General features: G+C 31.0%; 1 protein-coding gene across 1 annotated transcript; it reads right to left on the reverse strand.

Moving 5' to 3' along the window:
- Nucleotides 1-357: 357 nt before the first annotated feature.
- On the reverse strand, nt 358-15,978 carry LOC124356791 (nucleic acid dioxygenase ALKBH1; the record flags this gene model as incomplete). Its single annotated transcript, XM_046808000.1, has 6 exons — nt 358-641; nt 2,782-2,984; nt 3,542-3,608; nt 4,020-4,173; nt 14,437-14,542; nt 15,943-15,978. Coding segments are annotated over 6 exons (843 nt in total), but the record flags the coding sequence as incomplete, so codon positions are not given.
- Nucleotides 15,979-17,747: the final 1,769 nt, after the last annotated feature.

Below are 17,747 nucleotides of genomic sequence, written 5' to 3' on the forward strand. Positions count from 1 at the left end.
CATGTACATCTAAAACAAATATAAGTAGGGCTTCAAAAAAATATATAAGCTCAACTAAGTGTTGTTCAGACTTGAACATAGTATGATCCTTATTGGTAGTTTAAGAAGTTTATAGTTTTTAACTAAATCACGATTGTTGTTAAAATTTACAGAGTTGTGTTCCTAAAAATACACTACCAGATTCTATCAGACATTATTTTAATTATTGGAAGGCAATATTAGAAACAATAAATATCTGCAATGGGATTTTTTATACAATTCAAAAATACTAAAAACAAAAACTAAACAAACCGATTGATTTATGAAATTTAAATGCATACATTAATATTCTGTTATAGGTAATAAAAACCACAATCATATTGTTTTATCTTTTTATTGACTCCTCTCCAGGTAGAAGGACTTGTCTGACATTCATGTTTATCCGAGAAGTGTCCAGATAACTCCCAGCTGCAGTAAGCTCCCAGCCTCCCCCCACCCAAGGCCTGTCCTCTGGGTGGGTGGGAACAATCCGAGGGATCCCATGGTAGTAGCATCTCGCTGGTCCCGACATCACCACTATGTCTCCACTGTGCAGGAACATGGCCTTTACAGGGTCATCGAGGCTGTCCCCTCCCACTAGGAATATTGCACTCTGACCAAAGCTGCAACATACAAAAGTGGTTTTGGTTATATTTCAATAGTTTTTTTATTCCAACGGCAAACATTTCCCTATATACATTTAGTATGGTTGAAGTATATAAGCAAAAATAACATACAAGAACACACAAAAGCAGAATCGAGAAGAACTGGTGACGGGATGATTTAAGTAACGTAATATCAGTTCAATGTTAATGGCAAAGGCTAGAAGTAAATGCTTTTAGACCAAAGTAGGTTTCCAAGACCTATGTATTTGTGTTTACTTGATTGTAGACTCACAAATATAACTGATCAGAACCAGAAATACTCCTACACATGTAAAACATGATCAAAAAAGAGATTAACATCTGATCCTCTTGACCATCAACACTGAAATAACATGTACCTGATGTATGTTTGAAAAATGTTGTAACAAATATCGAAATCAGCATCATAAGTGCTTTTAATAAGTAGTATAAGAACTTCAATATTTTGCATCTGTTGAGTCAATGAGAATGCCTCTTCACCTAGATTACACTATATTTTTATATTTTGTAGTTTAGGCGTCTGTCTCTGATGACTAAATGGTGTAAAGAGTCAATTTTGAACTTTGTCACCAACTTTAAAAAAAAATCTCTTCAGAAAAACATGATTCTATATTCTATGAGTCAAGTCTGTGACAGAATCAGCTTCCAGGGCACTAAGAGGAAGGTGAACTGGAGCTAAACCCAATAACTTACTTACTTAAAGTTCACATGTGGTGATCAAGAACAGTAGTACAACTAAAATGATGTACAGCTGAACAGATTAAGAAAACATGTTTTCATTACACCATGATAAAAAATATCATGTATATATTATACTACAATAATTTTTTTTTAAGAAATCCTTGTTGACTATTGAAATGTGAGCGATTGTTCTATTTTTTCACATTAATTGTACTATGAGTAAGTTCAGAATATCGATGGGGTTAATAATTGTTGTAAAGGTAAAGATGAAGGTGTTGAATTATGTTAATTATTTTCCTCACATGGTCAAGTGACGTAGTTTCGGTTTTCAAAGTGAGGTTATGTTCACTGATACATGTGGTCATTGCATATGTTGAAAAATAAATGTCATTGAATTTAGTTAATAGCTTATGTTGACTGCATGTAATTTTTTAAATTTTGTGTAGAATTGTATGTGATGAGTAGATATCTTGATTGTGAAGTGATTCCAATGAAGGTCTAGCTCAGTCAGTAAAAAACATGGTATACTCACCACTCAGATTATTTTTAAAGAAATAAATTTCCTTGTGTTTCACTTATATAAATTTATTTTATGTATTTCAATGTAATTCCATTCATTAATTTAATTTACTTGAACATCTGACTTTGATGATCCGTGCAACACTTGTTCTTTCACAACACAATTATTAAAATCAAGTATATTCAAATGTTACTCTCACTACATTATATAATTTCCAATTGGCAATTCACAAGTTTAATCATAATCAATTTTTTTTTAAACATGTGCTCTCTCTAGTATGAGGACCACTAACACACATCTTTTCTCTGTAACCAATCAAGCAAAAAGGCTGGCAATCCGCTACCATCCGCTGGGGTGGTCAACACCCCGGAAGTTGTGTGCCTTTCACCCAAACTAATATGTTTTACCTTGATGTTCGTTAATATTGCCAATAGATTTTTAAATTTCTTTAGTGATTATTACAATTAAATATCTCAAATTGATTCCGGTATAAAGTTGATTTATCTTTTCATTATTTTAGTCTTACATGTAATAATCAGCTGTTTGTAATGTCCGCTTAACGATCTTGCCACAAATTATTTGAAATTTAAATTTGAATCATATTGATCTGTTAGAACTGTTTCAAGAGGGTCATTTAGTTAGGAAAGCCTCCAATTTGGAGGGTGATTTGGAACCACATGTTCATCTACAAAGTACCTTTATCAACTTTTTTTTTTCCTTTCTGAGGGAAAAGGACAGTTTGTCCCCGCGCTTAGTCCTAAAAGGACCTTTGCACCTCCCTTGCTTTAATTTTGTGCCCTCAAAGTCCGAGGCTTTTGCAAAAACCAATCAGATTTAAGGGCTCCTGTTCTCTATTGTCCTTGGGGCTGAGGAGATAACCTTTATCAACTAGGAGTGTAACCTGTTGCATGCTCTAACCTGACAGAGAGGAGAGGTGAGGTCATGTTAGGTTCTGACACGTCTTTGTGGCCAGACAGCGTAGAGTCCAGGTGATAGAAGTTGATGATGGCAGCTTCAGCTCTGTACGAGTCACCAGCACGGTCTCCGATGGCCTGGACTATAAGTCTACTGAGCTCCGCTAGATCAGGAGGGAACTCATCTCGAGCTTTCTCACTGTATTCCTGCCAAAAACTCAGAATAAGATCATTTACATAAAAGCCGAAAAAATCGGAGTCAGTTCCTTGAGTAATGTTCTGTAGAAAAAATCTTCACACTATGTCCGATCCAGAAAATTTATTGCTCTATATTTGGAAATGGAGTAAGGTTGCAATATTGGATTCAAGGTTGATTTTGAAAGGTACCTATATTCAGTATTTTCAAAAAGTTCTAAAATGAAATTTTTTAGGTCTCTTACTAAACTAATTGAAAATGTTGTTACTAGAACCGCTCTGTTTATAATCAATGCATCAGTTTTCTAACAAAACTAAGCCCCAATATTAGCATTTCTTAGTGGATTTTCTCAGCCTTTGTTTTGTACAAATTGATCTTGGCGATTATCCACACATCAAGTTTGTTTATTGATGATTTTAAGTTAAATCGATATCAGTAATTGGAATTCTTCAGAGGCTAGCTATTTTATATACCAGTAATATTGTGCAAGTATTACAACAATATTTTAATTTGAAGCTTATATCTGATAATAAAGCTTAGTTTTTATTTATATTACAGTGTTTATTACCTTTGTATCCCAATTGTGGTGGTAACCAAGTGTTGCCCATCGAAGTTTCTTCAAGAGTCCATCCTTCCTGTAAACACAAATTATTTCCTCACAAACATGACTGTTTTATATTGATAACAGAATAATCTGTAATCTCTTGAAGATAATAATCATAACGGCTCAGTATATAAGTATAAAAAAGATAGCTTTTTAATCGTAAATTTTTGTATTAAAAATATAATGTACCTATTTTGTATTAATTGATTTACTGGTTGTTAGAGAAAAATACCTATAAGTTCATGTGAAATCAGAACCATCACAGATAAGGAGTACAATTGTTAATTGTTTCATCTCATTTCAATTGTAACTGAAACTATAAGCTAAATAAAATGCCGACACGATAATTTTTTTTATTTTTAAAAACTTGAAAAATATAATCTATTACATATTCTTACAAGAGTATTATACAATATAAGCAATATAGTGTTTGTATACTTGCTTCTGTGCTGTTTCCCATAACTCTTCTCCAGGTTGCAGTTCTTTGAAGGGATCTATATTGAGCTTGTTGGGTTTTTTTGTATACTCTTGCAGACATTGCTCCACCCAGTATTGTTGTCCTTGGTTTGTAAAAGGGTTTACAATAAAAATAAGACCTGCAAAATCATGAGATCATAACCTAAAGCACTTTATGTGGTAAACAACTTAATATGTCTTTAGATTTACTTTTAGGTTTTAACCTTTGGACAAACCATTTCTGATGTAACTAGGCCTAGTACGAATTTTGTGGATGGCGGATCATGTATTGACAACATTGCCACTACTGTACATTTTGACAGAATTGAGAATGCTGCAGTGGAGCCTATGGTTATGTCAGACCATCATGCGATTGTTCTAAAATGCAAATTGTTACCAAGGAAAGATAACGTTACCAGTCATGTAAATAGTAGGCTAACCAATGTAAATAGTTCTAAGCAAAAAAGATTTTAAAATTGTCAAAACAATTGATTATATCAATTCATTGTATTTTGTCACTCTAATTAGTAAAATTAACTGGTTGCTTCTGTATGAGTTAAATAGCATAGATGATAAATTTGACTATTTTTTAAATAAATTTATGAACATTGTGAATATTGCTTTTCCTATTAAGTATGTACCAGCTGTTAGGGATTATTGTAAACTTCCCTCTTGGTATAATACAGACCCACAAAGAACTTAAGGAAAGTTGTTTATATATGTATGCTCAGTATAAGTCTACAGGCATAACCTACTTTAAAGAATGTTATATGAAATTAAAGAAGAAATATAAAAGCGATGTTAGAAGTTGTAAGCTGCGTTTTAATTGTGAGAGGGTGTCATCTGCTAAAAATAAACCTAAAATTATGTGGTCTATTATTAATGAACAAATATAAGTAATAGTGATAGATCTAAAAGTACAGAAGTTGGAAGTAGTCTAACAGCTTGTGATTTCAATAACTTTTTTGTGAATAGTGTAAATGATCTCATTGCTAATGTGCCTTTTTCTAGTCAGTCTATGTCATACTATTTAAGTAAGTTAAGTTGTAATGTGTCTAACTGTGAATTTAGTATTACTGAAGTAAAGGTTGAATAGATGTATGATGCTATTAATTTGTTAAGTAATAGTTCATGTCTGGATGTGTATGGTTTTAATTCTGAGCTGTTGAAACTTGCTGCACCTTTTATTGCCGAAGCTCTAGCCTATCTCTTGAATCTTTGTATAATAATGGTACATTTCCAAGGTGCCTTAAGCTGGCAAAGGTTATACCACTGTATAAAAAGGGTTCACGGAAAGAACATAAGAGTTTTAGACCTGTCTCGATAATTCCAATTGTTTTCAAAAGTGTTTGAGGTAATAATAAATAGGCAAGTAATTCAGTATTTTGAAAGTAACCTATTGTTATCAGATAGTCAGTTTGGTTTTAGGCCTAAGAGAGGAACACTAAATGCTATTGTAAAATTTATGAAGAACTGTATTTATGGTGTAGATGATAAAAAAGTGGTCATAGGCAAGTTCTTCGACATGTCTAAAGCCTTCGACACGGTAAATCATGAAATTTTGTTAGATAAACTTAAGTATTATGGTTTTGATGATCTGTCTTTACAATTTTTTAAATCATATCTCAAAGAGAGATATCAAATGGTTGCTTTTAATGGAAGCTCTTCTCAATACAATGCAGTTACAGCAGGGGTTCCACAAGGATCCATTTTGGGACCTGTATTATTTATAATTTATGTAAATGACCTGCCAGCCTCCATAAATAACAATGTGACAAGATCATACATGTTTGCAGGACGACCTAGCAATCTTACTGAATGGTAAAAATCTTAATGTAGTAAATGATTCTCTATTAGTCGCTAACTCAATTGTGAATGATTGGGTGTGCGGCGAACGTCCTCTGTGTAAACCATGAGAAAACTCAGGAGATTAATTTTAGTTTGCAACATAAACCTAACCATGATAATGTAAAGTTTCTAGGTGTTCACCTCCAAGAGAATCTGAAATGGAACAGACATATAGAAGTTTTATGTAAAAAATTAGCAAAAGGCATTTTTATGTTGTTAAGATTGAGATTAATTGTAAATATTGAAACATTAACTGCAGTATACTATGCACACATCCAGAGTCATTTGTCCTATGGAGTTATTGTATGGGGCAATGATCCTAACACCAAAAGACTTTTGATATTGCAGAAGAGAGCTATTAGGATAATGTGTAATGTAAACAATAGAACCCATTGCAAACCTTTGTTTAGGACAATTAGAGGTGTTGACTGTGCCTTCTATATTTGTTCTGGATGTATTACTGTATGTTAAAAATAACTTGCAGACAATAACAGTAAATAGCTCTATACATAATTACTTTACTAGAAATTGTTCTAATCTTAGAGTAAACTACTGTACCTACCAGTGTACCAAAAATAGTTTTGTAGAGATAGGTATTAAAATTTATAACATGTTACCAAATCATATTAAATGTCTAGATTTTATTAGGTTTAAGAATGCTTAAAAAATATCTTAGTAAATCTAGCAGCATACAGTTTAGATGAAGTTATAGATCATATTGAAGCTAACATAGTCTAGTTATGAATATTTTACTTTTATAATACAATTTGTTTTGTATGAGATGACGATGCCATGCATACCACATTTGTAACGGCAATAAAAATTCTGATTCTGATTCTGATTTCTTACAATATTGACAATCGGTGACAGATACAATCTCCAGGATTATTATTGTAAAGAAGGTATAAACTCAAATATAAAGTAAAATTCTAGAGATCACTTCATATGAATAAAGTAACATAATTATTTGAAGCTTGTTTGGTTATAAAGTCGACTTACACCAGTTTGACCCTCATTATTTCAGCTCTTTGTTAAATTTAAAAAAGATAATGAACAAAGTGAACTTCATTATGAATACAGTATAGTCAATGGAAATTGCTAAAGCAGCCCCATGGAAACAGTCTGATGGTGGCTCATGTGTTTGAATCTCCCTCTACACCTTGCACCAAACATTGTTGCCAGTTTTATGTGTTTGGAAAATTATTAGTAGGTCTCAATATATTTTGCAATAAACAAACATTATCAGCATGTCAATGTTTTTGTTTTCATTCATGTTTTGCAGACAACATATAAATCAAACAGACGGTATATGACATAGCCATGTCAGCGGAAACAGCTGGTGGTCAGCAGCAATATGGCAACACCGCCTCATATGTTTAGGACTATTTTGGTGCCGGCTGCTCTAGTCTCTTTAATGCAAACATAATTTCCATGATGCAGAACTGATTGTGTACTCACTTTATATGCTTACAAATATTGAGTGTGATTTCGAGCCAGAAAACGGAAACAATGTCATACATAAACTGTTATCACAGGCTTTTTCGGGCAGATAAAGTGCTATACAATTTGACTTTGTAACTATAAAATTGTGACTCATTGTTCTTTCAATGATTAAATAGTATTTTGTGTGCTTAACTTATTAATTTTTATTTACAAATTTTTTTTATTTAAATCATTAAGTTAAACTAAAATACTGTTTACAAATAGGTGTACTGTTTAATTATTTTCTGAAGATACATTATGATGATTACTTTGAAAATGAAATGTGAACAATGCGTGTATGGACATTCCCCTAATCACACATGCCCTTAGATTTGACACTGGTTCAAAATTCAAAATTCAAAGATCATTATTGTTGATCTAGGTCTAGCCTACTCATGTTTTTATTTTTATAGTTTCCATTAAAATATTCCCAAATGAATGACATATCAAATCTTGAAATGTGATTTTGATTCATAATATAATTATTTTAACACAACAATTCTAAACACTGTTTTCCACCACACTGGGTTACTGTTTAAGATTTAGATCTTAAGTATACATTTAAATTATGTAAGTACAAAAACATATTCCAGCATTCTCAATGAAATCATTGAAACTGTCTTTAACTTGAAACACTTTTTGGGAGGAATCAAACACCCTTAACCACACATTGTTTCAAACTTAAGTCAGTTGCTCAAAATCCTTAAATTTTCTTTATTTAATTTAGGTTAATTGACATTTAGAAAATTATTCTGAAATTGTATTTAATCACTGAACAATAGTACGAGTACAGTTTATAGAGAAATTTTGCTTTAAACATTTGATTTACAAATATCATTAATAAAGAATACAATCAATATATTGTACTCCTGTATGGTTTAATTATTTATCAAAGCTGAATTACTTGATTAATTCAATAGTCTTGTAATTTTATTAGACTCAAAATTAACACTAGAGTGACCAGTCAGGCTGAATTGTTCAAATCCTGATGATTCAGAAGCCAGAATTAAAAGTGTTTATAACACTTTAGTCCTAATACACAATAGTCATAAAACCTTTAAAAACTAAAACACTGTAGGCTTAATTAAATCAAAACCGTACTTTTAATCGCATCAAGATTTTAACCATAATAGCTCAGGTGGTGATGATCACTTTAATGGAAATTTATAAACAAGTCAGAATTAGAATCTCTTTATTTACAGTATCATTAAGATATGTAATGGTATATTCTATTGACACCATTACATCTGTGAAATTTACTTGTCAATAGACAAGTGGAAAAGTGTTTTGTTGAAATCCCTTTATTCATCTCACTGTGTTGGTGTAGCAAATAGTTTAAGATTTTAACATGTTAAAAAGGTCAATAATACACAGTGTCTCTGAAAAGTATAAATATAATAGCTCATGTAAACCAGCTATTAAGTTCTATCTGACTTGTGATTGTATGTCTGAGATAGCTCAGTGGTTAGAGTAGTGAACTGTCAAGCACTGGGTACATGGTTCAAAATCCCTCCCAGTGCCTGAACTTCTTGCACTCTTTATTTAATTTGTTATTCTTTTCTCAGTTGAATAATTGTATTAAAGTAGCTTTACTTATTATTATTTTATTTATTTATTTATTTTACCTAAACTTTGTTTGCTCTGTTTTATTTAAATTTAAAGGATGAAAAGTAAACAAATAAAGCATTCATGTGGAGTTTGCTTAAAAAATCTTACAAAAAATGTGAAAGCTGTTTTATGCAAAGACAAATGTGCAAAATGGTTTTCATCTTAAGTGTACCGAGCTTACAGCTGAGGACTATGGGGAAATAAAAGAGTTCAAAAGTAAAGTGGAGCTGTGGTGAGTGTAATGAAGATGAAAATTTTTGGACATGAACATGAAAGATGTAAATGAATTACTGGAACAACAACTACAACATTCTGACCTCCTTATTAAATCTCTACACGAAGACCTCATTAAAGCCCAAGAAGAAATACAGAAATACAAAGATGAAAAAAGTTCAGTTGGAACATCTCTTGTTGCTGAAAGTAGAGGAAATAGTTAAACTTGAAAATAAAATTGTGGAATTCTGAGAAAAAATCTGAGGAAACATATGCTACAGTTGTAAAAAAGAAACTTTCGTCAAATAGACTTAGCCTTCCATCAAACCACATTCTTTCTGCCAGACTAAGTAATTCCCATGAGAAAACTTCAACTAAGACCCTGAGTGAACAGGCATTTTCCTAAATGTAAGAAAAACAAACCCCCAAGAAAAATATAAGAAAAAAACAAAGGTCGAAATTACAGAAAAAAATATTTTCTCAAATAATATTTATGATGTTTTACGTCAAGACAATGATGATAATGATGAAGTGGGCTATGTAGAAGACCTAGAACCAAAAGGGAAAATATTAATTTGTTCTGATAGCCATGGTAAGGATCTTGCATGGCACTTAAATAACAAAACACTCTCTAAATTCTGTTGGCTTTGTGTAAGACCAGGTGGCCGAGCTGAACAAATTTTAAACATGGACAATATCAATGGTGAAGTGGTTTCCAAAGAAGATTTTCTAGTTATTATGTGTGGAACAAATGATGTGGCACGGAACGAAGCGGAGGTTTTAATTAACAAACATAACAAATACATTAGAAAGAAAGTGTGAAAGAAAAAAAGGTAATTCTCGTTGATCTACCAAATAGGTACGATCTCGCTGAGTGGTCTTGTGTGAATAAGGAAACAAGAAAAAACCAATTTAGTGCTAAAGAACTGAGCAATGGTTTTGGCAATGTGTCTTTGGTGGAAGCAAGTGTTGCTTACAAAGGACATGCACATGAAGCACGGTATGCATTTCAATGCCAAAGGTAAGGACTGGCTGGCTGGTAAAATTGATGAGGCCGTGAAAAGTTACAGCAATCGACCTCCTTCGGCCATGGACCCGAGCAGCGCAGGAGAACCCAGTACGGGAAGACATGTTACAACCTACTGTCGAAACCTTGACGGGAAATGTGCAGCCTCCTCTTCACGGTCATCGAATAGAAGAACAAACAGACAGCACTCATCCAAACCCCTAACTCTTTTTCATCTTAACATTCAATCTATAAAAAATAAGGTAGATGTTTTAGACTTATTTTTAGATAGCTATGACTGTGATATCCCTAACTCTTAATGAACACTGGTTATTTTATGAAGAATCTGATTTGTATATACCAAATGGTTATCAATTAGCAAGTATTTACTGTAGAGAGAAAACCACTCTGTAGGGGCGGCAGCTCAATCTTTGTAAAGTCCAAAAATCCAATATAAAACTGTTAGATATTAGTAATTTTTGTGTTGTCTTTGTTTTGGAAGCAACAGCTATATATTTAAAGGAGATTGATGTTGTTATAGTTACCATCTACCGTACTCCAAAGAGTATATATTTTTTAGTTTCTTTGACTATTTGGAGTCTTTAATGATATTTTTAAATAAAAATTTTGCAACTGTGATACTAACAGGTGATTTTAATGTAGATGTAAGAAAAGATTCTTCTGAAAAAATTTACTTTTTTGAATTTATTAAGATCATTTAATATGTATTGTCATAATTTTGATACAACTAGAGAAGATGCTTGTCTTGACAATGTTGTAAGTAATTTAAGCAAAAACAAAGTAAAATTGTCAAGTTACCGAACCAAATGTATCTGATCATGCTGGTATATACACAGAGTTTTATGAGTTGCATTTTTCAAATACAGTACCAGACAAAAATTATTCTTAAAAGAAAAGTGAGAGATCTGTCTTTTGGTGCCATTGAAGGTTTGAAAACATAGACTGAATCAGACTGACTGGTGGCAGCTTACTTTTTTTTCAAACTGTTGACGATGCTTTTGATTTTTTTATACAAATATTAACAAGTTCACTTAAAGAATGCTGTCCTGTTAAAGATGTCAAAATCAAAAGTAGAAATAGACCAAAGGTTGACTGGTTTACACCTGAACTATATAAACTTAGAAATACAGTAACAGTGTTTTATGATAGATTCAAGATAAGTAAGGGCACAGAAAATGAAGCTGAACACAAAAAAATGTATATAGAAATAAAAAAGATGTATATAAAAATAGAATTAAGGAAGAAAAACGATTAGCCACTGACAGATATATTATGAGAGCTTCCAAATAAATGTAAAGCTGCTTGGAGTATAATAAAAAAAGGAAATTCATTGTAAGAAAGAAAGCGTTGAAGAATTAATAAAGCCTGATGACTTTAATGATTATTTTATATAAATATAGTTAGTACTTACACATTTGAAGCAAAATAATTTTGACACTGCTATTGAGCTTTTGAGTAATTATTTATCTAGATTTAATAATGCTGCTAGTAAAAAACATTCCAATTAAATGTAATAACTGAATTTGAAATTATAAAATATGTATCTAAGTTGAGTGGATCAAAAAATCGAAGGATTATTTTGGGTTCTCTAAGAAAATCATCAAGGATATTATACCCTACATAGTAAAAACCATTGACATTTCTATTCAACTGGATGTTATCTGAGGGGATTTTTCCTAAGCACTGAAATGTTCCAAAGTAGTACCAGTATATAAGAAGGGCAGCAAGGCTGATCCTGCTAGTTACCGTCCCATTTCTTTGGTTCCCATACTGAGTAAAGATTTTTGAGTGTTGTTGTTTAAAAGACCAATTGTTATGATTTCTTTTCTCAAAACAATTTGCTCTGTAAAGAACAATATGGATTTATAAAAAAAATCAAACACTGTGAAAGCAATAGGAAAAATTGTGGAAAACATTTTAAATAATTTTGAGAAAAAGATTATATCATCTGCAACATTGATAGATTTTAAGTAAAGCGTTTGACTGTTATTAATCATGAGTTGTTGTTAAAAAAGTTGTTTTAGTTATGGCATAAAAACATAAAGCATTACAATTATTGTCATCTTATTTTATCTGACAGGAAACAGATGGTTGTCCAAGGGGAGAACCAAGTCCAATTTCAGAACAGTGAAATTGGGAGTTCCGCAAGGCTCTGTTTTGGGAACCTTTTCTGTTTATTGTTGCAATCAATGATTTTTCATCTAGCCTACCTTGTAATTCTGTTTTGTACGCGGATGATACTACTCTTTTTAAACTGTAATAAAGACTCACAAACCTTAAAAATCTGATCAAGAATGTTCATTTAAATTAGCTCTAGAATGGTTTTTTAAAGCAAATGGCGGTTGGCAGTGAATCATAATAAAATGAATATTTAACATTATCTCTACACAATTAATACTAAATACAGTAATGATTCTGTTAAGTTATTGGGTGTTATCCTAGATAGTAAATTAAGCTGGCAACATCATGTTAATTATTTTATGTACTAAACTATCTAGAGTTATATACCTATTATGTAAACTAAGGAATACTGTTACTCAGGAGATGTTGATAAACTGCTTATTATGCATTTTTCCACTCACACTTGAGGTATGGTGTGACTCTTTGGGGGGAAACAGTTCCAGTGCCAAAAAAATATTTTTATGGCAAAAAAAAAAGCTATTAGGATTTTAAAAAAATGTTTCTAAAAACAAGAATCTTGTTCACCTTTTTTTCAAAGAACTTCAAATTATGACCTTGCCAAGTTTATACATCTACTGCTCATTACTTGATGTAAAAAGAAAATTTGAATAGTTTCATAAATAGACAAGATGTTCATACACACTGCACAAGAAAAAAAGTATTTACTCGATCTACCCCCAGTCAGACTCGAAAAGACCAAAAACAGCCAGATATTTTTCAGTATAAAATTATTTAATAAATTACCAGAGAAAGCATGGAATGTTACACTTAATAATTTTAAAGTTACCATTGCAAAGTGGCTGAAAAATAAAGCTTTTTACACTGTTGAAGATTTACCTAGCCTGTGATATTAGCTCATTAAGTTTTTAATCCATTGTTAATTTAAGATTAGGATTGTTAGCACATATTGTATAGATTTTTAAATTATTTAATTGTAATTTTTATTGTTTTTATTCACATTTATATTATTGTTATTTAGTTCTAGCTGGCAATACTGTATTTTGTCCTATAACTGTGCCTAGATTAAAGATTAGATTAAAGTAGGCTATATAATATGTTGACTTTGTCTATTGGCATAAGGTATGTATTGTGCTTAATGACAATATAAATATCTTGAATCTTGAATCTATAATTCAAGTCATGTATGTTTGGATAAATATGTAGGACAGTTTTCCTGTAAAGGCTTGTCCTAAAATACTACTTTTACCAGCCATCCATCATGTTTTATTTCCTAAGTAATTTACATCTCATAATTAATTTAATTAAAATGTTATGCGTTACTCGTTCATACAAAAGGGTAACATCCACAACAGATTTATGATTATATGATATAGACTAATACTCTCAGCAATTAATCATGCAGAATTTTATTTACTGGTAACCTTTGTTTGATAGCATTTAAAGATATCAATGGATAAAGAATATAAAACACAAAACAGAGATTTATTTGTCCAAAATTGAATTAAAATTTCCAATTTTTGAGATTGATTGTGATTATTTAAATGCGATTTTTATGGGGATGAATAACATACTTAATTTTAACCCAATCAATTAAGCCATTGTAGAGATTTAAAAAAGCCTAATGATCAATATCTGTAAAAGAAATATCATACCACAAAACTTTATAGAACAATTTTTCATTAGTTTCACTCTAACAATCATGTCCTGAATTATATCCAAACGTATTAAAGAGACACCATGTATATTTATCACTTAATCATAAGACGTGTTCAACAAGTTCAAAATATTTCAGACCTTGAACTGGCAAAATATCTCAGTACATTAGAATTTAATTTAATTGCTGAATGTGTCTATAGTATTTAATCTACATAACCTTGGAGAAGGTGATAATTGAATCCTTAATACAGATTATGAATCAGTATAATTATTGGAATGAGTAGTTGGGTTTGACTATGAACCTTTACCTTTACTTGTGACCAAATACATATTTTGGGTCAAGTTAATTTATTTCTTATTTCACCTTACACTAATTAACACTAATAATACTGATTATAATTAGGATCTATCTGTTCTAGAAACTCACCTAATTTATCAAAAAATTCGAATATTTTCCATTGTGTTACTTCAACTAAACCATATTTTGAACAATTTTTATGTTCACTTGAAACAATAGGCCTTTTTTTAGTAATCTGAAAATATTTGTGTCAGTAAAACTTTATGCTACTAATAGTAAATATTAAAATGTATTTTCTTGTCAGATCAGAAACTAGACTAGAATATTGTAGTGACCATATAATAAAAGAGTTATTTACTACATTATAGTACCAGTCTGTTGTACTCCTTATCGTTATATACGTCAGCCTGATACTATAGTACTTAAACATCTAAATGCTACCCTCTTGTGATGAATATTTTTATTGGCAGGCATCAAGTACTTGGTTTGTTCCCCAGAGTACAAGACATGTCAGAGTGTAAAGAGTTATTAACACGAGAAATGAAAAGCAATAGAGGCAAAAACTAACATAATGTAGGAAAACCTTTTATAAACAATAGTCTTTTATAAACAATAACACAGTCGAATACTTGTGGAGGACCGTGAAACAAAGTTCAAAAAGTGGCATATCGGCTGATCTGCTTGCATGTAAGTTAAGTGTGTATGTTAGTAATTGTACAGAAGAGAATTAGGGTTTTCTAGAGAGGATGCTTTCAACATCTTGTCTTAATCATTGCGACCCAGAAGAAAACAAAAATAATTGGGCATATTTTGTTATAAATGTTTATAATGTTGTTATTACGAGTATTTCGTTATAAATCATGAGTATTTCCTTTTTCCAGTTCCAATTGTTTGTTTGATCGTTATAGCTCCTTTTTCATTTATGATATTGCCACTATTTGTATTATATTTATTATTTAAATTTCAAATATGATTGTTCTTATGACCATTGATATGTTGATTTAATTCATAGACTCGTCTTCGATATATGAATTTAGTATCTATGATTATACTAATCAATATAAAAACCGGGTCCGCTTGTCGTACTCTACCCGGTGGATCAAATATTGAAAGGTAAATATGAGAGAACATTTCCAATCAGAAACCCAATTTTGGTTATTATGATTTTGATGAATAAATTATTTTTTGACGCAAATATACATCTGTTTAAATAACAGAATATATTTCTTAATAATTATTATTTAAATAACTGATACAACTAATACTCTTTTACTCCAAGGAATATTCTTTGAGAACAAGTCTTTTCGAATCTATTTCTATCTTCTCTACGCTAAGATTTAAAATTAAATTAAATTCTAATTTTCAGGATTTCAAAATGTTTACATACTTTCCACCTTTAAGTCTAAAACACATTTGTGAGAGGCCTCTGATAAAATTATTCAATTTTTGTATTCTGTCTGTGCACAACATAGCCTACCCTCAAATAAAATTTGTTACTTTGTTGTTTATAATTTCTCCAGAGACTTAAGTTTATATGAAAAATATTCATATGATATTTTGTGCTAGTTTTTAGTTGTATTAAATATTTTTCGTTATCCCTGGAACAATGTAGACTAACCATAACTTATAACTAACCTCACTGTTATGACAAACATTTAAGTCAAAGTTAATACATTATCAAACAAAGGAGAGGAACACCGACTTTTATAATGATTTAAATTCCCTTATGCACATTACTTGCTAAAATATATCACTTAATCACAAAATGCTACAATTTCCCAAGAAATAAATTCCCCACTTAACCTTAATGCGTAAACTTCCACTTAACAACATAACAACAAAAATAGTGGTAGCAGTAACCGAATGAAAAATACCAGAGTAATTCCTGTTATTTTAACTGCAACCAGTTTAATTAGACGGTGGACATTAATACCGGGTCGGCCTACACTCGATATTCGAATTGCTATTATCGAATGTTCGATGATTTTATCCGTAGGAATACATTCGATATCACAATGATTTCACTTATCATATGATTTCGAACTTTATTAGTTAAAGTAGTTTTATGTTACACAATAAACACAAGAAAAACCTAATTTTCTAAGACTAATAATATTAGTTGATTCATAAACTTCCTCTACATAATTAATCGTTGGTTCTATTCGGTTATTTTAAATTAAAGTAATAAGACTAATTTTTTTTCTACAGACTAAATTCATTTAAGATTTATTAATTGTGCAGCAGACTTAGATCTATAATAATTAGTCGTTTATTATGTATAGATCATTTTATTTTAGTTCGCCAGTCTCGTACCTTTAAGCGATTACCGTTTAACTTTCGTTTAGCTTGGTGATTCATAATAAATCAACGAAAATATTATTATTGCCATTAAACGTAATTATTGTAGCCTAAATAAGATATTATAATACACTATTTAAAAATACTGTATATTGTAACTAAAAGGAGTAACTGATTTAAAAATGTGATTATATAATTTAGATTTCAGATATAATTTGGCCGGATCGTGTTTTTAGTTTTGATTTCTAGATACGTTATAAATTATTATTTCCTTTTTCCCTACCGCCATCTCGCTCTCCATCAATCAGTACACGGACCGTATCGAACTTGTGATCGTGGCGTTCCGACTCCACAGGAATGAGTATTGTTGCCATACTCTTATTATATCCCTATTTCCACGTGGAACTTACGATCACTTTTACCCCTGATGTGATCACCATATTTCGAAACACCCAAGTGAAGGATTAATTGCTCATTGCGTAACTGAGACGTTAATTAATGTACCTTAAAGAAATTAATAAGTAACTACAAACCATTAGTAGTTTTATCTTTCTTATAATTTAGCACATTTTGTTTTTCTTTAGTTATCAAATTGATGTTTAAAAATTAAAAAGCTATATTAAGTATACATAGTTGAAACTGTAGTGCCCAATGATTAATTTAGTATTATTGTAATACTATAACCAGAAATTTCTCTAGTTCCATTCCAAGCAAAATTTGATCCCAATAATATTTATGAAAAGGCATTTTTACATGACACAGATAATGCAAGATGTTTTTGAATTCAATCTCTAAATGCTCAAACGCAGAGAATGAAAGTACCGTAAATGAAAATAAACATCTATGTTACATTTATTCTAACGTTGAAAATTGTTCCCATGTTTTTCTTAACAACATTCAACTAACAAAATTATGTGAAATAATTTGGAATGTACCCGATAGGCGAATAAAATGGTGACACACATTTGGAACAAACTTACTAGCCGCTAAATACATAAGTTTTCAAATCACATATCTCTCCCTAAAATAAATTTGTTACTGTACGAAGTCTTTTTGAAACTATCAGACATATTTAATTCAACAGATGCTAGTATTAGGTATATTAAGGAAATGTAGCGAACGCATCCTAAGAAATACGAATG

Source organism: Homalodisca vitripennis, chromosome 3 (assembly GCF_021130785.1).
Source record: "Homalodisca vitripennis isolate AUS2020 chromosome 3, UT_GWSS_2.1, whole genome shotgun sequence".
In the NCBI taxonomy this organism is placed as follows: Eukaryota; Metazoa; Arthropoda; class Insecta; order Hemiptera; family Cicadellidae; genus Homalodisca; species Homalodisca vitripennis.